General features: G+C 44.3%; 1 protein-coding gene across 1 annotated transcript in view; it reads left to right on the forward strand.

The window, feature by feature from the left end:
* Window positions 1-23,488, forward strand: part of HS6ST1 (heparan sulfate 6-O-sulfotransferase 1) — a 190,248-nt gene extending 166,760 nt beyond the window's left edge. Inside the window, exon 2 of the mRNA XM_021538029.3 lies at window positions 17,151-23,488. Within this exon, the coding sequence (XP_021393704.2) occupies window positions 17,151-17,859 (709 nt within the window). The 3' untranslated portion in view covers window positions 17,860-23,488. The remainder of the gene's footprint in view (window positions 1-17,150) is intronic.
* Window positions 23,489-24,004: the final 516 nt, after the last annotated feature.

Consider the following 24,004-nt stretch of genomic DNA (forward strand, 5'->3'; position numbering starts at 1 on the left):
ACTCAAGGCTGATCTGCCTTAAGTAATGTTACAAATTTAATCTAACAAATGTAATAAAATTTAAACTTAACAAATGTAATCACAATTCATCTCAAGCTCCTCTTTTCTTGTCTTCCTTCCTTGTCCTCCCTACCCTGTCATCTGGATCATTCTGAGTTTTTCCTCCCAGAATATTTTGCTACTCCTAAAGGCTTAGACAGATGAGAGTTTGTGGTTAAAGAAATTCCATGTATTCACTGGGGATCGATGAAAGCTTATATGGAGCTATCAGTTGTCAGGGATAACTGGTAACATTCTTGTGAGGGGAAAGGGTAGCAAAAGCTATTGAAGAGTCTTTGGGTTAAAAAAATTGGAATGTGATTCATAAATCTGCCATCCATCATCTTCAGTTCCCTGTCTCAAGGCTCACAGCAGCCTTTAGAGGCTCCTTGACGATGAGGTCAGGACACAGTGCTGGGTATGGGACTTTGGCACCCAATTTCTGTCAGTGCCATCAGAAGCCTCATCTGTAAAGTTCTGTGTGTTCATGGTGATAAGGGGCACTTTGCTCTTCTAGGGAAATAATCTCCATTTTCTCTGAGACCAAATGCTCTAGAAAGAGGAGAAAACACTCGTGATTTCATGTAAACTCCTCACAAAATATCATTATTTTCAAGGTTCCACGCACAGCACAGGTATTGAATTAAATATGTTGGAGTTTTGCTGTGAGTAACTTCAATTCCTGGTTGAATTCCACGTTCCCATTCAGGAAAGTGATCTCACATTGGAATGGACTTGAGCCATGTACTTTTTGGACTTTTGCAGCAGTATGAAGACTTGCCCCAAAAATACAGCAATAAGGGGAATCTTCCTTTGCATTTGAAACACAGTGTAACATGTATGGTGCACATTCCCATAAATAACCAGAAAAAATTGAGTTCCTCTGAGTCCAAACAAAGATATGAGACTTAGGAGATAGAAACACATCCAGAATCACACATCTGGAGTTGAATTCCTAGGAACAGTTTTAGAATTTAAAAGTTGCATTTGAGTGTCTGCAATTTTCTATGCTTTTCTCTGTTTTTTTTCCCCACTATTTTCTTGCTTTTAGTTACAGTTACACTTTCTTTGATCAATCCTGTCCCTATGTGCTTGCTCACCAGAGGAATGGGATCAGTCTTGGAGGAGAGCCTTTCTCCAGCCCCTCAGGAGCTCTCCCCTCCATGCTCTCACCTGTGAGGTATTCCCAGGTTAGTGCTCCAAAAGGGACCATTCTGAAGCTCTGATTTAGAAACCTGAATCATCCTTGGGTTCCAAAGTTTTCACAAGGCAGGTCAGCTGCCTTCTATTGGCTTTTGAAGCAAAATAAAATAGACCTCTCCAGTCCTTCAGTGGTACAGGAGGATTAAAGTTGAGTGGGACATGTCAGTGCTGGTGCAGCCACATCTCCACTGCCTTCATTGGCACAAAGGGACACAGCAGGAAAGTGTTCCTGCTCCTGTGCACGTGATCAGGGCTGCCTTGGCCAGGTGGGAAGATGCTGGGCACTTCAGGTATGTTTGCAGACAGTGGGGAACTGACTTTCACATGACATCAAAGCTGGAGTCTAAATCTGCTGGTTTCAAGGTGAATTCCAGCTCTTCAGCAATGCTGCAGCTTCCCAGGGGCACTCCCTGCTTCTGAGAGGAAGGGGGGCAGGCCCTTCCATAGTGCAGAGGTCTCTGCTGTGCATCAGAACTAACTGCCAAGGGGAAAATCCTGAGGTGGGTCCTGAAAATGTCTGAACTGACAGCTGAGACTCAGGCGTAGCTGTCCTGTCTGACAGAGCAGTTCTGTCCTTTGATGTTCCTGTGCTTGATTGCAGAGGACTGTGCAGCAAGGACAGCAGAGGCTCCAGCTGTCAGAAATATTTAAAGGTCTCTTGAGAAGGAGGTGAGCTTTGCAGGATATGGAGGAGACCAAAACCAGGCATAGCACCTGGAGGGAGACCTGAGGAGGACATCTACCTGTCAGATGCAGCCATAAAGAGAAATTCCCAGGTGTCTTTAATTAAACCTCTTCCTGTCCCAACAGAGGGCAATGGGTCCCATGGCAGTAACAAGAGGGAAGTAAGTCAGTGCCTCTGCTGTTAATTTAGTGTCCTCCTGGGACAGACAGACAATATCACTGTGCATGGCTTGATAACAGGGATCATCCCACGAGGAGTTTCTGGTTCTTCACAGTATCTCTGAAAGTAAAAGTGCCCTGAGCCTCATCCAGAGGCCCTGGAGCATCCCCTGAGCAAAGAGGACAGGAACTGCTCAGCCCCAGCTGGTACCTGCTACCAAAGGTCTGTCAAGCAGTGATGGAAAAACCATGCAGCATCTGCTCTCCAGAGTAGAACCGTGCTTGAGAGCCGCAGTGTGCAAGGGCTGGAATCTTTCGGTTAAAACATATGTTGCAAGAAATGAGCAAAAGCTAAAGTAAACAGTTTACACAGAGGTAAAGCATCTGCTGATTGCTGCTATACACAGGCAAAATGAGGCTCTGTTTGAAAATGGCCTCATTTTGCTCTTGGTGCCTTTTTTTGTACAGTGGAATAACTGACGCCTCAACAGGCAGCAAGCCCCATTACTTATGTTTCCACTGTGCATTTTCTTTCCAAACAATGTTTGCTGCCCCAAGAGCCTAATTATCACCTAAGAGATGTTAACAGCCAGATCATTGGAACTTGGAAAAGGTTTTGATCAAATACAAGCAAGATGTAGTTTGTATTTTGGTGCCCTGTATTCCAGGAGCAGCTGGTCTCCTGAGGTAGGAAAGTGTGGACTAAGTTAATGAATTTAAATACGCTTCTGTTAGATCTTTTAGTCATTAATGTAATTGCATCTGGTAGTCCTTTTGATTTTTAAATATAGAGGATGTGATTGGATTTCTTTTTCCTTTTTTTTCAAATCTGTCACTGCTGTTCCTTCCTTTGTGGAATTCTCCAGAAGGACCTCCTTGTCTTCTCAGAGTGAATCTTTACTGTATTAATTATTTCACTATTAATTTTCTGCATTAGCAGACCCCTTCTGTCCCTCTCCACAACTGCTTCTGCCTTTTTTGTGTGTGGCATAAGGAGCACACACATGTAGTAACAGGCACACCAAGCCTGAGCATGGAGTGGGAGGAATTTACCTTTGGAATTCACCTCTGATGCATACATACCTTTCGTGCCAGCTCTGGCACTTGTCTCCAGGCTGACTGGAATAACAGGATGCACAAGCATCAGCCCAGCTTTCAGAAAGATTAACAAGAGAAGTTTGAAGCCCAATATTCGTGTCCCACCAGTGACAGAGACTGTTTCTAGTGTTTGAGCTAACTGGTAATAAAAAACATCACCAGGTTAAATGGAGCAGACAAAGGAAGCAGGGCTGGCAGTTCTGTGATGCTGAAAGCTTTCCAGATCTCTTGCTTTTGCACATATCCTCTCTTTAGGATGAAAAAAAAATGCAATACACCGAGCTGAGATCCCCCAGAGTATTGAAAGAAATTGATTGCAATGGCCCTGCTACCTTCCAGCTCCCATTGGCAAAATATTCAAAGAAAAGATAAATTATTATGTGAAGAGACAGGCAGGGGATTGAATGACTCGAAGCTGTGGGATATGGAGCCTCACATAACAAGATCACCAGCTCTTATTCACCCCAGGCTGGTGGTACCTGAAAGCCTCTCCAAGCTCAGCAGTTTGCCAGAGTATCTGAAAGAGCTAATGGCCCCAGCCCAGCAGATCCCAGTGGGCAGAGACTGAGCACAGCATGCTCCAGGGATGTGGATTGCCACACACCTACTTCAGAATTTACCAAACACAAGAAAGTTTTTCTCCATGATAATTGTTTTCACAGGGAGACTGAGCACATGCCTGCACTCAAACTGTGGTTATTTCAGTGGAGCTGTGCTGATAAACCCTTTTTGGGAAGGAGCTCACACTGGCAAGGATCCTCTGCTCCATAATTTAACCCATTTCCCCAGACAGAATAAGCCATACCCACCACCACATGGATATTGCTACCCACAACTTTTTGCTGGCATTGCTATTTGACTGGCAATGTTCTTTTATTATTCACTTCTCACACTGCAGCTATGCCAGCAAAACTCTTCCATGCTACCTGAACTTATGAGGGAGAAAACACCTGTGTACATCTTTTAAATGTGGCGTTTCTCAGTCAGGCCTGAAGCAGAGACTTAAGCAAAAGGCTCAGTAGGTGCAGAATTACAAGCTCCCGAGGCAAACCATGGTGCTGCGTGTTCTGGTGCCGCATCCCCTGCAGGCAGAGGGCATGGGAGGCAGCAGGGAATGGCTGGGACACTGAAGGTGTAAAAGCCCGGGGCAGGTGCTGTCAGAGCCTCGGGAGGAAGGCTGGGCGAGCAGAGGTTTGCTGCAGGAGGATGCTCTTTGCAGGATGCTGCAGGAGGATGCTGCAGGAGGATGCTGATGCAGGAGGATGCTCTTTGCAGGATGCTGCAGGAGGATGCTGATGCAGGAGGATGCTCTTAGCAGGATGCTGCAGGAGGATGCTGATGCAGGAGGATGCTCTTAGCAGGATGCTGCAGGAGGATGCTGATGCAGGAGGATGCTCTTAGCAGGATGCTGCAGGAGGAAGCTCTTAGCAGGATGCTGCAGGAGGATGCTGCAGGAGGATGCTGATGCAGGAGGATGCTGTTAGCAGGATGCTGCAGGAGGATGCTCTTAGCAGGATGCTGCAGGAGGATGCTGCAGGAGGATGCTGATGCAGGAGGATGCTCTTTGCAGGATGCTGCAGGAGGATGCTGATGCAGGAGGATGCTCTTAGCAGGATGCTGCAGGAGGATGCTCTGTGCTGGCTCATGCCAGCAGAGGTGCAGGTGGTACCCACCCGGTGACTTCACGGGACTCCAGCGTGGCACACGGGCATCGCTGCCGCCAGTGGAGGGGGAAACAGCCCCAATTACCAGTTCCCGGCAATTAAATGGGATTTAGAGAGCAAGACACGGCAAATCCCAGCAGAAGTGCTGGCGGGAGGAGCTGCTGTCCCTCCCATGGCAGGCAGGTGCCATCTAGTGGGAATGGGGCACGGCCGGGTCCCCCTGCCCCGGGGCATTCCCCGGCTGCAGCAGGAGCAGCACGGTCCCACCGAGCACTTCTGTGGGTTTCTTTGGGCAGAAGGCTTTTCCAAGTAGAAAGCAGCACTTTGGGAGATGCAGCATACGCTTTTAAGCACATAATTAGGCCTACCTGCAGTAGAGCTGCAGAGGAATTTGGCAGCATTTCTGCCAGCTGGAACACCTCTGGAGTCCTTTACGTGGGAGATGGGGGAATAATGTTGGCCTGTATTTAAACAAAAAAAAGTCTTTCAAGGATCTGTTAATCTAAAAATCAGATTTTTAAAATCACATTCAACACATTGCTGCTTTTCTGGTATTCACAAGTGCTCCTGCTAACCACAGGGCAAGGAATCCCATTAAGCACCCTTAGAAGAACCCAAGGTTTTTCAGGGCCAAATATCCCGTCTTCACAATGCAGGGGTGCTGTCTGTGAAATACCCACTTGATATTTCATAACTTTTTCAGCCTCACAATGCACAGGTCTGAGGGATCACCCAGCAGAGAAATCCTGAGGCTGCTGACGTTTTGTAGCCTCAAATGTGCATGTGAAGCCCCAAACCACGAGGCTGATTTGTGCTTCCTGTGCGTGCAGCTGAGGGGAAACAAGAGGGTTCCTGTGATTATAAATAGCTTTGCTGTTCTTGCACCTCTCTCAGCAGTGCCAGGGGCAGGTCACTGTCAGAGACAGGATGCTGGCTGGCCAGGACAGATCAGTGATGGATTTGGAGCAGCCCTTTCCAGCACTGCTCAGTTAATGAGTTTTGCAGTCTTTGTTAGCTTCCTCAGCATGGAGATTCACTTAGGGGAGAGATTGTTTCTTTGAGCTAGACCATCACTCTGACAATTCCTGTTGGGTTTGTCTGTGTGCCTGCTCCAAATGAACAGTGGCTGCTGAGGCTGCAGGGAGCACTCGAGCTGTTTGGGATAAAATACCCACACTCTTTGCTTTTCATGTTGCATATTCTCCTTTTCTTTAGCAAGCAGTTTTAACCAAAGTGTTAATTGCAAGCCAGCTAACTCTGCATTGTTTCCAGGCTAAAGCAAAAGGAGTTCAAACCCAGAATCAACCTACTGTTTTCAGATCAATAATTTGTGAGCAATGAATAATGATGGCCATGCAGTCTCCCGTGGTGCTGTGGGGCAGGGCTGGTGTTGGTTACAGAGAATATAATGAGCAGCCCTCTGTCTTCATGGGGTGAGCCCCTCCTGCCCAGCCTGGCTCTGGTGGTGATTTTAAGAGCAAAATCCCAGCAATTCTTTCCTTGGGGCTGACTGGAGGCAGTGCCACATGCAGAATTTGGGCTTCTTGATGCTGGCAAGGCCTGAGATTTCACTGCACACCCTTTGATGGATTTGTTGCATAGAGCTTTCAGTAATGTCTTGATTTCCCAGGAAATGATGTGTTTCAGACAGAAACCAGGCAGCTTGTTACTCCTGCCAGCTGGCAGGGGGGTGGGTGTGTGCATATAGATATTTGGTGTTTAATAATTGAAACTGGATGTATCAAGGTTGGCAGCATGTCTTTCAGCTTTAAAGACAGGGTATTGTTAGAGGAAAATGGGATGTTTTTTTGTGCCCAAGACAAATTTTTCTTCCCCAGCTAATCTTGGTGTCTGCAGCTGCTGTGTCAATATCTCCTCCTGAAAGGCAGGGAATGAACTTCTGAACATCTGTAACAGCTACATTAAGTGGTGTGGTTTATTGTGGAATTATGGATGATGATGGCTGGGTTACTAAACTGTAAATCAGTCAAAGCATTTTGATGATATTCTAGATCATGAGAAAGAGACTCATGCAGGAAGAGACAGTGATTTATTGCACCAACTGGTAACACATTCAGCCCCAGTCATTTTTATTTATCATTACTTTGAAAAGATTTCAACCCTTCATTAAAGCACATTAAAAAAATCTGTAATGGTGATAAAGTTTTGCTGTAATGAAAATTGACACTCCTGAACTGTGATTTCTGGTGATAGGAAAGTGAAGAATAAGGAACTTAAGATACACAAACTTCACACTAAATTAGTCGAACAATCGCCTTTGTTTAATTGTCTTTTACGAGCAAATGAGGGGAGCTTTTCTCTTTTCATCCTTAAATCTGTTCCTTTGAAAGCATCTCAAACTATCTGTAGTTTTGAGCCATGGAACCCGGGATTTTGAATGCTTAGCAAGTCATCCATTTCTGAGGCATTAGCAACACAGACAGGATTTATTTCAATCTCTGCATATGATTCTTTGATCTGGGGCTTACTTAAGTGCATTCCAGCGCAATTAATTAGGAAAACAGTATAAGACAGTGGCAACTCCAAGTGATCTTAAATGTAAAAGTGACTGATTAGTAGCTCTGCTTTCTTGAGGATTATCTTTTGCTGCTTAACAACATCTGCTATTCCTGAGCAAGGGAGAGTCAGTTAATTGAGGAGAGGGAGCTTTGGTGCTCTTTGTAAGCCACTAGCATGACTATTCACAAGAAAATCCATGTGGGAACCTCCCCCAGCACTGATTTTAAGAAGGAGCTGGGTAAATGGGATTAGGACCAGTCCCCTACCTGATGCTGTGAGGTGTGTGGCAGGATGCAGCTCACACTGACTGCTTTGCAGGGCAGCACTTGTTCCCTTTTCCTGGCAGCCCTGTGTGGCTTGCAGAGCTCCTTGGAATCCAATCCTTGCACTGGGCCTGCTTTCAGGGATGGGTTCTACTGCTGTTTGTATTTTCTTCCTTAGAAAGTCTTGCTTCTGGATGTTGGCTGACTGGCTGAAAGTTACACTGTTCACTTGTATGTTCAGGACGTGTCAGTCTGGTTTAAAAGTCCTCTGCATCTCCATTCTGTTTCCAGAGTCTTCCTACTCAGATCAATAAAAGTGGCCATCTATCAGGTTTTGATTGGAACAGGATTGATCAGTGAGCAGCTCCAGGGTACAGTGCTGCAGCTGCAGCTGCCTGACACAGATATTGCCTCCCTTGGCCGAGGAATTCAATTGTCCTGCACAAGCGATCAATATCTGCTCCTCTGACTGCTCTTGCTCCCTTCATCTTCCTCTATAGTTTCTTTATAATTTCATCTTCTTCAAGGAGCCATACTTCCTGTCTGTCATGCTGTTGCATTTTCCTTGAATCTTCTTTGAATCTCACAGCCAGTGAAGCTCTGTGATTCACAGAAGAGAAGCTGACTTGCAGTTCAAAAGAAAATGCAAATTCTAGTCTATCTGCTTTATTTACAGCTCTTTCAAATAAATATCTTTCCATATTTCATAGTTACTTCAGCTTTGTCTTTGCTCTAGATCAGCTTGCTTCTGGTTTTCTTTTTTCTGTTTGGCAATATCCCGGTCATTCTTTCTTCTGCATCCTGAAGTCTGCAGGCATCAGATGCAGAAATAATGCTTTATCAGTTAAAGTATTCACTTCTTTTATTCCTTGCATCCATCTTGACACCTGGGGAGGCTAAATCCATGGCATTGTCTCTCTTCCCAGGACAAAGCATGAAGCTCCAGAGATTTCTGTGCAGAGCCAGTGCAGCTCAGCCCCAATGACACAGACTTGGCTGCCTGCACTGGCAGTGTGTTAGGGGACAGCACTTATTCCCTGGAGCTGGAATGAGGCCCCAAATGCTTTCCACTGATCTAGTGGTGGGGTGAAAACTGCTATCCTCTGCTACATGTGCAGTGGACATTGATCTCTGGCACAGAGATGAAAAGTTCAGTGTCTCATTGCAAATGTGTCATTACTCTTCAGGGATTGATTTGTTACTTGCTTGGTTCTAAAGTGGCCACACACAGGAAGATACTTAAAAAAAAAAAAAAAAAAGGGATATAGAACCTTTCTAGCAAAGATTTTCTAGCAAATATGTGTGTAATGTGTTACTGATTTCTCTATGTTTTGTAATGCCAAAATCAATGTAACTGAAAGTCTCTGTGACAGAACCAGTAAGTGGAGTGAAAATTTTTCTTTCAGAGAATGGCCATGTTTTTCCCTCCTGAAACTTCCTACCTTGCTGACAGCAGGGGCAATAATAGAAGCATAGGAATGCAAAGAATAAGCACAGGTTGCAGTCCACCTTTCTGCCATCTGTTCCCTGCCAGCACTGATGTAATCCCTCTAGCACTGAAACTTCCCTCTGCCATCTGTCAGCATTCCCCACTATTGATTAGGGGGGTGGCTGAGGTCACTTAGGAATCACAACAACCCTCCCAAAACTCAGGAAAAGTACTAAATCAAAGGAATTTGATTTGTAACTTGCTGTCATTTTTGGTGCCTTGCTGCAGCAGAAGACAGCAGTCAACACTTCCTAAGCTCCTCACATGAGGAAAGTTATGGCAAAAGAAAGCGCTTGTTTATAAACGGTGCAAGTAACATAAGCTTTTAATGGGTCCTGGAGGAGTCCAAGGCTCCAGAGGGCTCTGGAATGCCTTTCTCTCCACCCCCATTTGCTCCCCTCACCCTGACCCCCACGTTTTTTTCCAAGCCTTTGTCCAATTTTCATCATATCTGTCATTTTGAAAAATGAGCTGGTCGTTCACTCCTAAGGTTCATAGCATGCCATGTATCTTTTTTTAGATTAACTTGTTTGCAAAGAGACAGTTCAACAGGAAATTCTTGTGCTTACACAGCAGTGCAATTTTTATGAAAAGCAGAAATGTTGTTAGAACTCATTATCTGTGTCTATTGTGCTAATTGGATATAAAAAAGTTGTGAGACACGAGGATGATAGGACCACAGTTGCTTCCTGGAGAGAAGCCTGTTAGTACATTGCTAACAAATCTGGACTGGGGCTGAGTGTGTAACACTGTAGTATGAGCACAGTGAGCACCAGCATTGCACATCACTGAGATCTGAGTTAAAAGGGCACCTCATTTCATTTATGGAGATAAATGGAGATAGTGGTCCTGAAAGTGTCCATTTCTGGTGGTTTCAGAGAAATTCATGCCCAGCCATAGCTACCTTGATGCTCCATTTGATCCCAGACATAAAATGCTCCCTTGCATCATCCTGCATATCAATCAGGATGGAGCAGCCTGTATCATTCTGCCACTCCCAACATGGGTGTCAAGGCTCCATGTGCCCTCCCAGCTTTGTGACAAACCAGGTCTCGAACAATCCCTGTGCCCTTGGGGCTGACTTACATCCCTTGTGCCTCCACTGCAGCTCTGCTGCCTTTGCCAGTATATTCCAGGAGGAATATCTGTGTTACAGGAGCACAATACTGTTCTAACTATTGCTTTGCAGACCTACCTTTCTTTGTAGGTCAGCTTTAAATAGGCACCTCGCCCTGTGTGCAGGCACACAGCATCACTGCTCCTGCAGATCCCAAAATCGAGTGTAGTGCTGCAGTGTGGCTGGATCAAGCACACAGACTGACCTTTTCCTGCATTTCATGTCTTCAGTTCTCTTCCCCACCAGTCTGGAGAAGCCTTGCAGTTGTGTTTGACTGTCTCTGGTGTTTTTAAGCCAGCCCATGCATGGCTTGGAACCCCAAAAGGCAGCTTTTGTTTTGAGTGGATGGAGGGGTGGGTGTTTCTCCAGTGAAATCCTGAGCTGCTGCTTGCTCCTTTGTCTCCTTTCTTGCTGTCAGACTCTGTTCTGCTTGCACCCAGGTCCAGCACACAGGATCTGCTCTCCAGGCAGGCTCTGCGGTGGGATCATCACGCTGTGCTGACAGGCTGCATCCCCAGGACTGCAGAGCATCCCAAGTGGCCCACATTTTATAAAATGCACGGGTGAAAAGAGAGAAGTGTGGTTCTTCTCATCTGCCTCAGGCTCCTGGAGCAGCCTGAGCGCTGCTTCAGGGCTGGCTCTGAGTTGGCCCATGGTGAAATCAGCCCCCAGGATGATTTCAGCCCCCAGCATGATCCTCCCTGAGTGAGGATCTGGAGGGTGAGCACAGCCCATGTGAGGGTTGGCTGTTGTTACATTTCCAAATGTCCTGTCTTTTAATACAGCCAAGTCCCAAGAGCAGAGACCATCAGGCAAAACAAACACAATTATGCAAAACAAACCTGGTTCCCAAAGCAAGCACTGACAGCCCCTCCTTTCCTGGCAAAGGAAATCACTGCTGAAGGTGTTTACCCAAACTGAGAGCTGGAGAATTGGGTTTGCTATTCAGTTGCTTGGCTTTTGGGGTTTTGTGTTGCAATCTTTATTTAAACATAGAGGACAGAAAAGACATTTGTTTTGTTTGTTTGTTTGGGGTTTTCTTTCAGTTCCTATGACTTTTAAAGGAATGAAGAGTTTATTGTGTGTGAAATGCAGGAAGAGTCTAAATGAACAACAGATGAGGGGAAATAGACTGAGGAAAATTAGGGCTGTTTGCTACCAAAGGAAGTAATCATTGTACATATATTAAATTCCAATCTCTAACTGAGAATGTGCTTGTTATGCAAGAAACCTGACTGTAAGGAAAACAGAGAACTATGTGGAGTCTTTACAAGGTGGGGCTTTAAAAGTGGTAAGTATGGGTTTGGTAAATAAGGCAGGAGGCAGCTTTTACTGAAACCAGTGGTGGCTGGAGAGTCACCCAGAGTTTCCCATCATAGCAAAAGGTTATTTTCTGTGCAGAAGGGGGAAACTGTTCTCATACACCTGCTATTTGTAGGTAACATTTAGTGTGACTTTATAACGATAATGTAAATTCTGTCTGGACTTTTATCTGCCACATTCTCAGCTCATCCATCATTAGAGACACCTGATTCACCTATGACTTACCTGTAAGTCCCTGCTGGCCTGTTCCTTAAGGATAGTCTGCTCATTATCAGGGAGATAACCCTTACCTGGCCATCCCCTTCGGTGTTCCAGCCAAGGGAGGGTTTAGGTGATGGCAGGGGGTGCTGAGGGCTTCTTCTTCCCTTGGTCCTGCAGACTAACAGCAGGGCAGGTGCACGAGTGCATTTCACTGCTGGAAGGCAAAAGCAGTGGTTCTTTCAGTGATAAACTGCTTACAGTGAGAGCCAGTGCAAATGGAATAAAGACTCTCACCAGGGATTTGTGGAGTGTGCAGTACATGGGCTTGACTTACAGGGTTGCCTTAAATCAGCCACAGATTTGACATTGCTAAATCTTTAAACAAAACACAGTGTTCCTCATTATTGCAAGATGGTAGACCCCCTGCTCAGTTAATTCCGCAAAAATATAGGATGATTTTTTAATTTTTTTTTTTTTTTCTTTTAGCAGTAGAAAAATTGTAGCCTGGGGGAATGTTGCTTTGACAGATTGGGGTTATATGGCTGAGGCTGACCTATGCAGCTTCCTTCCCCTTCCCCCTCCTGGCAGGCAGATGAAGCATTTATGATTGCAAGTGGCTAGCTGTATTTTGTTCTTTATCTGATGGAAGGCCACCACAGTAATCAAAAAGGACTTGTTACATATTTTGCTTTTCCTGGGAGGAATGCTTGAAAGCTCAGTAAAGAACCTGTAAAAAATTTAAAATAAAAAAAAATTGGCCATGTGGGAGGAAGCATTTAAGCACAGGAAAGAACAGGGAATTGCACAGTCAAATAAGCAGTTCTTGGCAAAATTTAGAGACCAGCAGCAGTAAGAAGGATGCATTGGCACGTAAAAAAGAGTGGAAATTAACTGAAGAGAAATGGTAGCATCATATTTAGAATCTGTCACTTTATCAGAATTATCTTGACTGGTTATTAGCAAAAGAGAAGGAATTGAGTTTTTTAGAGGAAGAAGGGTTTCATTTCCCCTTCATTAGCTGAGGAACCTGCTGACAGGAATTAAGACAGAATATTGCTAACTGGCAGCTTCAACCATGTAAGAAAGGGTTATTTTTAACCCCGAGCTGCTCATGACTGCATTTGCAGCATGGCCCTGCTTAAAAACAACCAAAACTCTGCTGGCAAAACTAAGGCTGCTTTGTGCTGCTGTGTGAGAATGGGAAGGAGAGGTCTGGGTGGGAATCCTGTGGGCAGTGGTGCCTCTGATGCTTGTGTGATGAAAATATGCCTCCAGTTCACCATTGTCCTCTGACCTCAATCCAGGCTGAAACAGGGGCTTTGCATAATCGTGCAAGGAGACAGCTCCTGCTCCAAAAGATGTTATGTTTTCAATTTTCAAAACAGACAAAGGAGACATTGTCAGCCCTTCACACATGGGAAACAGGCAGGGAGAGAGAGATTTGTCTGGGGCAAATGGGCTAATTTTGACAGAATGGGCACTTAAAGTGAAGTTTCCTGAATTCATTTGTGTATTATGACCACAAGGTTGGCCTTCCTTTCTGATGCTGGATTTTGTTCTTCCTGAAACTTCAGTTCAGGTACAGGGTTGATCAAAACCATTCCTTTGTTCTGTTTAATAAATATGCCAGGGATTCTTTCCTTGGGCACTGTGCAGCTTGCATGCAGGTCTGAGGTGAGCTCTGCAAATGCCTCAGAGGTGGATTTTCAGGTGGATTTCCATGTTGGGACTGCCAGGAGCAGCAATGCAAGGAAAGGCAGAGGTGTGACTTTGTCTTGTCCTTGTGCCCCTGGGGATCACAGCCCCGTGGGTGTGTAGAAGGGGTCCTCCAAGAGCAGTAATGCTGTTCTGCTCAGCTTCACGTGGGAGGAAAAATCTTACTAACTCCAGTGTCCATTTGTCTTGCTCAAGCTCATTAAGTCCAGAAAGGCCAGTGAGATATGACACTGCATGACCAAAGTGGGGCTTTTTTATGAGGCACGATTGAGTGGAACCATCTGGGCTAGGAGAAGACCACACTTCTGAAATGAGCCTTTAGGAACACTAAAGTTAAGTGGCTGTCTGGGGCACCATGCTGAATGAAGGGCACTCACAGCTGCATGGGTTTTATGGGTTTATTTTATCTCTGATGACAAAAAAAAAGGTACTAGTCATGTGGTTCCTCATGGATTTCAAGCCACTGTTAAAGAGTGGCATTGCCTGTGTTCTAGCCATGCTGGAACAGAGTTCCCAGCTTGCTGACTGCTCATGGACAATGATTTACAGTTACCTAATTTTTCTCTAAACTTAAAGGCAATCCCAAGTTATACTTCAAGAACAGAAACTTCAGTAAGTTCCTCAAGTGAACACTTGCACAGTCATCCCTGCAATACCCAAGTGGCTCACCCCTGTGGCTCCTGAGGTCACAGTCCCTTGGAAGGTGTACTGCTCACATACCTGAGGGCTGAGGGAATCTGCTCTTCAGAAACCAACACCTTTCTAGAAAGCTAAACACAAATTTGGGAGCATGACTTTCACTATGTCAATGGTTCATCTCAACTTAGGCAGTTAAAACTGTTCTTTTGTTTTAAAGTCTCTGCTTAGTTTTGTTTGTTAGGGTTGTTGTTTGGTGGGTTTTTTTTTTTTTTTATTTTGTTACGGATTTTTTGTTCTTGGGGTTTGGCTTTTTTGTTTGTTTGTTTGTTTGCGTGAGGTTTTGGGGGTTTTTTAAATTTTTATTTTATTTTATTTTATTTATGCCCCATTGGGGCATCTTCCTTAAGTACTTCCAGGGGCCTGGTTCCAGTTTCCAAAGATGAATCTGATTTCTGTGTTAGGAGGGGAACTCTTTCCTTCAAGCACTCTTCTGTGTGATAGACCTGGAAAGGGGCAAATTGAATTCAGTAGAATTTCTAAAATTGTAACCTATTTCCTATGCTTTTTATTCATTGAGATGAATCTCTGAGAAAGATCACTCATGGTAAAATATTTATCAGGGTATTACATCAACTAAGGTAATGTAATAGCTCTTATAGTGCAGGTGTGAAGAAAAGTTCTTGTTCCTTAAACTTTCTCCAATCCATGTCCTGTTCAATGTATCTGTTTCAGTGGACTCCAGAAGCTTTGCATGATATTTATTAATCTGATTTACTAACAGTCTCCTAAACTTTAAACAGAGACACAGAGAGAAGATAAGCTGGACTCAGCCTTGCAGGAATCAGATTCATGCCAACTCTGCCACTTCTATTTGACTTTATGCACATCATTTAATATTTGTGGTTCCCCTGTCTGCCAAATGCAGATACCAGTTCTTTTTTTTTCCCTATCCATACTTGTATAGGTGGCATGTTTGGACAGGAATCAGCTCCTCCTTTGTCTGTGGTTACCTCACACACAAAAAGAGTCCCTAATCTTAGGGATCAGGGAGAAGCAACCTTCTAGTTGCTTCTGTAGCCACAAAATAATAAATGGCTTCGACCTGCTCAGTGAAAAATGCAACCTTTGGATTACATCAGTGAAAATAAAAATCCACTGCAGTTCACAAGTCAAAAACTGCTGATAGTGTTTAGCACCACTGTCTGTCATTGAACATCTGGCATTCATCACTGCTTTCCTTTTCTTTCCAGTGCTGTATTTTATCCCATCTATTGGAGGTTTCTTAGCTCAGTCTGTGTAAATTATGCCTGCCTCTCAGTCAGGGTAGTGGAGTCACTAAAGGCTGCCAGGTAAAGGAAGGAAAAAGAGGTAGGCTTTTTTAAGTCTATAAAAGAAAATGTCTGCTCCCCTTTCTCTCCCTGTCCCTGTACACAGACAGTACTGGACAGTGTTACTAGACAGTGAGATACTCCTGCTATTGAAAAGAGATGGAATAGTTTCCAAAAATAACAAATGTCTGTACCAGCCCTAGTTATGAGGGCAGAAAGCTGGAGAGGAATTGGAGCTGCAGTGGACATCCGCTGCCATTGTTGGAAAGACCAAAATTGAAGGGCTTTGGAACAGCCCTTCAGCAGGTTTATAATGAATTAGGAAAGCAAACATTACTTAATATGAGACTTCCTGGGCAATGGCTTTGATGTATTATTTTAAAACTAAATTGCTCTTATTGCAGGAATTTAAGTTATTAATAGGAAGAATAATACTGAAAGTGCTAGCAAAACAAGGGTCTGTTAAAATTGGATCAGACAGTATACTTTCATGTTTTTTTCCTCAAAAAACTGTTCATGCCATCTCAGTGGCCATTCCATTCGGTGTCCCTGGACAGTGCTGGCCAGGCAGTGAGCTCTAGCAGCATTCTGAAGATGCATTTCTGATGGGGACATGAATCCTCCACCACCCTTGTGTGGAGCACTCCCAGCTGCATGTGTGTGTTGCCTGCCAAAGCCAGATGCTTCCATGTGTGCTCAGTGTCACAGCCCCATGCCCTGCAAGCACATGCCAGCTTTAGGAACTAGAGAAGGTATTTCCTCCTCCTGGAAACACAAAGACACCTCAGTCCCACGCTGCTGGCAGTTAGGGAAGAAAAGCCCATTTCCCTCTGTGTGGAGAGGGCTGTTGCACACTTCCATCTCTGTCAATCCCAGAACTTCATGGGCTGAAGCCAGAGGGTCTCTGTAAGAGACAGCTGTCATGTTTTCAGTTCTGGGGACAGCTTGTATTGTTGAGGACTTCATTGTACTTAGAACAGCAAGAACGCCCCGTGTCATTATGTGTGTTCTTCCTGGCTGTCTTCTATTTAGTCTCGTGTCAAAAGTGTGTCTGAAGTTTGTTTGATTTAATGCCAGGTTGACTGAAATAGGAATAAATTATTGCTGGTTGTCAGCTCAGCCTTCTCTTTCTGCAAAGCATATTGTATACCTGATTTCCCATTGTTCTTCATTGATGTTCCTGTGTTTTTATCCTGCTACTCACTGCAGACTCCCAGATTTCAGCTCGGCAGCCAAATCAATCCAGCAGAGGATGTCCTGGTCAGCATCTGCGTGGAGTGGAGGTGACAGGCCCAGCTCACAGACAGAGCTGGGCTGTCCTTCAGAGCAGGTCCTGGCTGGCACAGCAGGCACACGGTGCTTGGTGGGAAAGGCCAGGCAGTGCCAGGAGCCACAGTTGCTCTCTGAAGTCAATGAACAGGTTCAGTCCTGGTGATTTGCTCTGACTTTATAGTCTGTTGCTGGGAATGGACATCCTGATGAAGGTGCTACTACTTGGCAAGGCTGAAATGAGAAACACGGGTCTAAATTGCACAAATGGCTTTGCATGAGATATTGCAAGAAAAAAACTACCCACAAGTACAGTGGGGTGGATGATGTGATGTTGATTTACTCTCAGTTTTTTGCTGTCTGCTCTAGCTCTCTGCCTGCCAAGCATCTGTCCCGTTGCTAGCAGCATATTTATGCTGTTTTCTCTTCTTCTTGTAGAAAATTTTACTACATCACGCTGCTGAGAGACCCCGTATCTCGTTACCTCAGCGAATGGCGTCACGTCCAACGAGGAGCTACTTGGAAGACATCCTTGCACATGTGTGATGGCAGGACACCAACTCCTGAGGAGCTGCCCTCGTGCTACGAGGGCACGGACTGGTCGGGCTGCACGCTGCAGGAGTTCATGGATTGCCCGTACAACCTGGCCAACAACCGCCAGGTGAGGATGTTGGCTGACTTGAGCCTGGTGGGCTGCTACAACATGTCCTTCATCCCAGAGAACAAGCGAGCGCAGATCCTGCTGGAGAGCGCCAAAAAAAACCTCAGAGACATGGCCTTCTTCGGCCTGACAGAGTTCCAGAGAAAGACTCAGTACCTGTTTGAGAGAACTTTCAACCTGAAGTTCATCCGGCCCTTCATGCAGTACAACAGCACGCGGGCGGGCGGGGTGGAGGTGGACAACGACACCATCCGCAGGATCGAGGAGCTCAATGACTTGGACATGCAGCTCTATGACTATGCAAAGGACCTCTTCCAGCAGCGCTACCAGTACAAGCGGCAGCTGGAGAGGATGGAGCAGAGGATAAAGAACCGGGAGGAGAGGCTCCTCCACCGGTCCAACGAAGCCCTTCCCAAGGAAGAGACCGAAGAGCAAGGACGTTTGCCCACCGAGGACTACATGAGCCATATTATAGAGAAGTGGTAGCCTAGGCAGACTTTTATATTAATGATATTCTAGGGTTTCCATATAAGAGATCGTGGAAGTAAAAATTACAAAAAAAAAAAAAAAAAAAAAAAAAAAAACCTGACAAAAAATATTTTATTTAAAAACAAGTCTGTAAAACAGAAGATAGATTGCTTCCTTAAGCATAGGGTCTTTTTACTGTTTCTTACAAGACCGATGAGATTCTTAAAAAAAAACAATAAATACATAAAAATAAAGAAAGGGTCAACATTCTAATGCAGAGATAAAAAAATGCACAAATGCAGTTACCCACGCATGAGGCCAAATACAGAATGTTTCTTATCCTCATGATTTTAACACAAATGGCAGAAGCAGGATTTTTAAAAATCTGTTTATCCCCTGAGCCTAATGATCTAAAGATACATAATTTAAAAACAAGGAAACAGAGGGGTTTTTTTGTGGGGGAGGTGGGATGGGAATTGCACTGTTTGTCAGTAACTGATAATGGTGACTAAGTTGAGGATGGGCCATCCTGTCAGGCTGGGATCTGAGCACACAGGCAGTAACAGCATTTCAGCTGGCAGCCACTGCCAGAAAGTAGAGCACCAGAAAAAAAAGAAAAGAAAAAAAAACAGTCAGAGGATGAGAAACATTAAAGCAAATTGACTATGGCCTGGGAAATATACTTAGCACAGTGGTTCTGATTCATTGCACTGGTATCACATATACATATGCAGCTCCATCACAAAAATAATAAGGAATTCATACACAAAACACCCAAATTTGTTTCCCAGCCAGGTCCCAAAACAAGTTAAAAGCCAACCATAGACTCAAACCTGCATTCACATGTTGTCCTGTCAGCTTACACCACTACTATTCAACCACTATCAGTATTGTGTGTTGACAGCACACGAAAACCATATCCTACATACTACCAAAAAAAAAAAAAAAAAAAAAAAAAGAAAAAAAAAAAAGGATGAAAGATTTAATTACTCCTTCATAAATCCGCACAAAATTCAGACCCTGCAATGGATAAATCACTAATGGGAATGTGACAAGGGGGTGATTTTGTTTTGTCTGTTGCTATGTGAAATACTGACCCAGAATAAGCATACAGACCTTCCCAAGCTGTATTATTTCAGTTATTTTTACTTGCTTTTATCAAGAGGTAATGGGCATCAGCCTGCTTCCAGTGAAGTCACTAGAACTGATACAAGTGGGAACAGGATGGGGCTCTCTTCCAGAGCTGTGAAAATTTCTGACTGTGGGTCTGAATTAATTATGAGACAGTGCACATTGTCTTTTGGCTGGGTGCCTGTTCTGCAGCCCTTACTTTAAATGAACAAGCTGTGTTCATAAAACTGGAAAGGAGAATCATGGATAGTGTTTTTTTAGTCTCAGACCACTCTCAAAGCAGAACTCTTTCAATGCTGTTTTTTAGGGCCTCATGTAAGTTTAATCCTCCAGTGTGGGGACAGTCTAACCAGGTTCTGCTTCCTGACTTTTGAGTCATAGAACAACAATGACTTCTCTAATTCCTCTTTCCACTCACCAAATTAAAATATGGCTTACTTTTTTGCTGTTGCAAGCACTTCTTTGTTTGGCTGGAAGCATGGAAATGAGGCAGTTTTTGCCTGGTTCATGTCTCACTCTGTTATTTCTCAGCCTGTAAGACCTGAACCAGCTATTGTTTAGGGTAAACTCTGAACCAAATGGAATATGATTTTGATTTTCAAAGGCCATGTTAACTGCAAATCAAATATGCTATTGAAATCACTGGAGGAGAGGCAGAGAGCTGATGCATTCAACTTTAGCATGTCATTTTTACAGCATCCCTTTCCCATCACACAAATCCAGTGATGTGCTGCTTGGGTTGGATTTTAATCCTTTCTCTGCCTCTGTGTGCTGTTTCCAGCAGTTTCAAGTTCAGACTGAGTTTTGCAAAGATGGGATACACCTTGCTTTGGGAGACATTTTTCTCCTGAAGAGTAAAGGCAGCTAAAAACTTGAGAAAACAAAAAGAGCACTTGAGGCTCAAACACATTCTGTTACAACCCTGAGCCAAAGTCCCCCAGGGTCACAGGATGTGTTTCCTGCTGATGTCAGGTGGATTTTGGTCAAGTCTGATCCTGCTGCTGCCAAGTGCACAAGCACACACTCACCTGTCAGCAGGCACAGCAGGACACTCTCACCACACATTTGTGGTACCAGTATGTGCTGGTGCTGTCCATGGCTTCTGTGCCAGTGCTTCTGCCACAGAATGGCTCCTGTTCCCAGAAATGTGTAGCCTGGCCATAGGCATTTCCTCCTGGGTGAAAACTGGGAAGCAAAATGAAGCAGTATTTAGTGGCTGGCTTGGGGGAAGAGAAGGTATTACAAGTCCACTTGTCCATCTCTGAATTCCAAGACTGGGAGAAGCTGTGCTTGCTGGTTGCCACACTTTTGCATTTTGCCGTAACTACAGGAAACATTTGTACTTTCAAAATGCAACTTTGCAGGCTGTTAACTCACAAAACCAGCACATGAGATACGAAAAGCAACTGTTCCAGATGCACAGTTTCCACCTTTCCCCAAAAGCTTTTCAGGGTGTGTCCTGTGTCGTGGATCCATAACACACAAGGGGTTCCTGCAGCTAATCCCTGTTTGTGTCTCACTGCTGGGACTGTGGGACTCAGACCAGTGTTGTGATTAGGCTGTGTCTGCCTGAGCTGTTCCTGTGTTACAGGCTCTGAGTAACCAGCTGGATGTTAATGAATCTCTCTGCAGGGTTGTCTAAATCAGAAGCTGCCTCTGCCCTTAGAAGCATGTCAGTAGAAGACTTTCCTCCAACATTTTCTTTGTAATGGATTGCAGTAATAAGCAAAAAACCCTAAATTATATTGAAAACTGTCTTTATTAACAGTTTCATTTCAACCACAAAAGGAAGGCTGACCTCAGTACGGAGGCAGAAGTTTCTAGATTTAAATCCTGCACTCATGCAAATGCCTCAGTTTCTCCACCTCTACACTGGGAGTAATGAATTCACAGACTCTAAAAGGGTACTCCAAGGTATGAGAAGTATAGGGCACTTTGAAACAGATTCTGAGTAATAGAAATGAACAGAATCACCCCAAAGCCATCCCTCACCCTGGCTGCTGTGCTGCTCTGCTTCTGGCTGTTAATTTATTTTAAGTGCTGTGCACCAGAACGTGGGTTGCAGGACATAACTGGCACTGTCTTCTTCCTTCAGTGGGTGCAAAGGAACTTTTTTAACATAATGTGAATGTAGTTTTTTGTGATTTATATGTACCACACTTTGAAGTGGTACTGTTCTGTTCTTTTTAGGACTGATATTTTGATGCTACAATAACATGAAAAGTGTGTGTGTGTAGTTTTAAAGTGAATGGAGAACAACAGCTTTAAGGCACTCTGGCACTAGTGGCCAGATAGTATCTGCTCCTTTCTTCCAAAATGTTTTTCCTGTGACTTCCAGACACACCAAGAGTTTCTTCAGTACATTAAGTGGTTTTTTTCAGGGGGTCTGTCAGTGCATCATGATCCAGGTCAGGTTAGGAGAGTGCTGGGAGCAGTGCAGGCAGGTGCTAGATTGGACTTCTCTCTTAGGGACTTTGTGACTTCTTAGGGCTAAGAATTCAATTTGCTTTTAGTCACCTAAACAGTGTAAACATCACTGCTTTGGTAGGTGTTCTTGCTGAAGAAAACATTTTATTGCTGGTTTGTCTCATCCTAGTTAACTTTGTTGAAGGAGTTTGCCTCATCCAAAGTTTTCCAGACAGTCAGGTGCCACCTTGTACCCTATCCAGGTTACAAAATGCAGGATTGACTGGTAAGGTTGCCAGCCCAGGCTGTCACAGGGTTCAAAGTCATAAACAAACAAACAAAAAAAAAAGTCAGCAAAGGATCAGTGTGAATCTCTGGCTTGTCTGGATTTCTCCCTTTATGCCCAACATTTTGGAATAAATGAGGAGCACTTGGTGTTTTTGCACCCCACAGTCCCTTACTTGCTTACAAAACTGGGATGACAATTGAAGCAGCATAAGAAAGATCCCAACAAGGTTTTGAATCCTCTCTCCCAGGGCTTCCTCTTAGAGCAGAAAAGAGCAGTACAGTTGCTGAGAGTGTGACCAAGGCAGGAGGACTCCCCAGTGGCCACACAATTAGGAAGTTTTCCCTCTGAGCCAGTCAAGTCACTTCACAGGGAGCAGTGGGCAGCTCCAGAAGGTGATGATAGCATCACAGCACAGAGCCTGGCCGAGGCTCATAGTTGGGGTTAAAAGCATCTCTAGTGTCTCACTGGTGTTCAGAGTTCCCCAGACCCCCTCCTATCCTACAGGCTTCTCCAGTCAGCACAAAAAGGGATAGCAGTGCAGGAATTCATCACCCAGCCTGTGCTTAATGCTGTATTCCCTGAGCCAGAGCTTGGCATGCAGCTGACACTGTCTGCTGGACTCAAATCACAGGGCTGGCTGTGTTCTCTTTTGATTCTTCTTTTCACTTCCACTGACACTAGCAGCTCGTGTTCCAGAGGCAGAGGTGACTGTGGCATTCACTGCCTGATCTGGAGCCTTCCAAGCCTTTGCAGCACAGGTCAGTGAGCAGCAGCTCAGGTCAGCCAGGGTACACAGTCCCAGCTATCCATGCCTGCTTCTTCTACCCCATCCACAGGAGCTCTGCCAGGGTGAATGCAGCCCTGGTAAGCACAGGGTGTTAAAGCTTGTGTTGTCCCAGCTCTGTTATTCCTAGCCTGTAATGCAAGCTGAAAAAAGAAACAGATTTGCATATGAGTCTGTCTCCTCAGAGCCCCACGATTCCCCCTCCCTGTTCAGTTCCCCCACATGTCAGTTCTAGAGACTGGATTGAGAGAGTTGTACTATAATGAATAATTTTATATTCAAAAGGTTTACTGAGCATGATTTGTTTTGTACATATTGGAATATAATTTAACTTATTTTTATTGCCCCTTTTAATCTTTTTCTTTTTTTTCCATAAGGAGAAGACAAAAATCCCCATCCTCTCTCAATGTGAAGTTGCTGTGTTTTTATGTGTAGTCTGCCAGTCAAACACACAACAGGCAGAGGATTTCTCACCATCCCTACAGCTATCTCATTTTGGTTTTCACTGTCATTTGCATTCATCTGGGACTTTGCCTGTATTGTGTTCTTTCCTCTCTGCTGCACAGTCTGCACAGAGCAGGGAATGGGCAATGCAGGCAGGATTCTCTTTTTCTTCCTCTCCCCTTTCTTGAGTGTTTTACTTACCAAGGAACTCGGTTCCTCTAGGAGTTGTGTGACTGAGGGTAAAAAATACAACTGTCCCCACACCTGCCTTCCATCCTCTATATTGTAGATCAAACAGATTCAGCCTCTCTGAAAGTGATTGTGGCTGGACTCATCCTATTGGGCTGAATGTGTATGGTTTGCACTTTCCCCCCCACTTCAGGAACTTAAAACCAACAAAAAATAAATGGCAACTGTTTTAACTTGAGCCAAGTAACACTTAAAGCTTTATATATTTATTTATAGCATCTTACAAAAAGTGTTAAAAGGTTTTTTCTTCCACAAGAAAAATAAAATTTTAAAAAATCATCTAATTGTTTTTGTCTAGATCAAGGATGAATGTTAGCAGATGAAATAAACCCTAAAATTGAGTATCTGTTGTGTGTGTTGTCCTTGCATTGGCCTTTGAGTCTGTTTCAGTGTAATATGTCTTGCCTGTTTATTACAGAGAGATAAAGCTGCCAGTGCAGTTGACGGAGAATATTTATTTTCTGCTACAAAAACAGACTCCTGGACAAGAAATACTCAAGCAGAAACCACAATCTGTTGGTTCCTATTGTTACATTTGAGCCAACATTGCAAAAAGCCCTTAAACCTCATGGAACCTGTCATCTTTTAAAAATTACCTTTGATACTGTACAGTGTTCTTAGTTTTCTTTTTCAGAGGCACTGCAAAGAGTACATTTGCAGGCAATAAATAGAGGTTGTTACACCAAATACTGTGGAATAATTAATAGATTTTTGTTTGTTTCATGCTCAGAAGTTCTTTGTTGTGTGAAAACATTCTGCAGTTACTGGGCTGAGCCATGTCCTGTTTTGCACAGTGAAAGTGAGTTAGGGGTAAGAGGCTGATGATAAAAGTGTTTCACAGCATCCCAAGTGAGAACAGC

This window comes from Lonchura striata, chromosome 10 (genome assembly GCF_046129695.1).
Source record: "Lonchura striata isolate bLonStr1 chromosome 10, bLonStr1.mat, whole genome shotgun sequence".
Taxonomy (NCBI): Eukaryota; Metazoa; Chordata; class Aves; order Passeriformes; family Estrildidae; genus Lonchura; species Lonchura striata.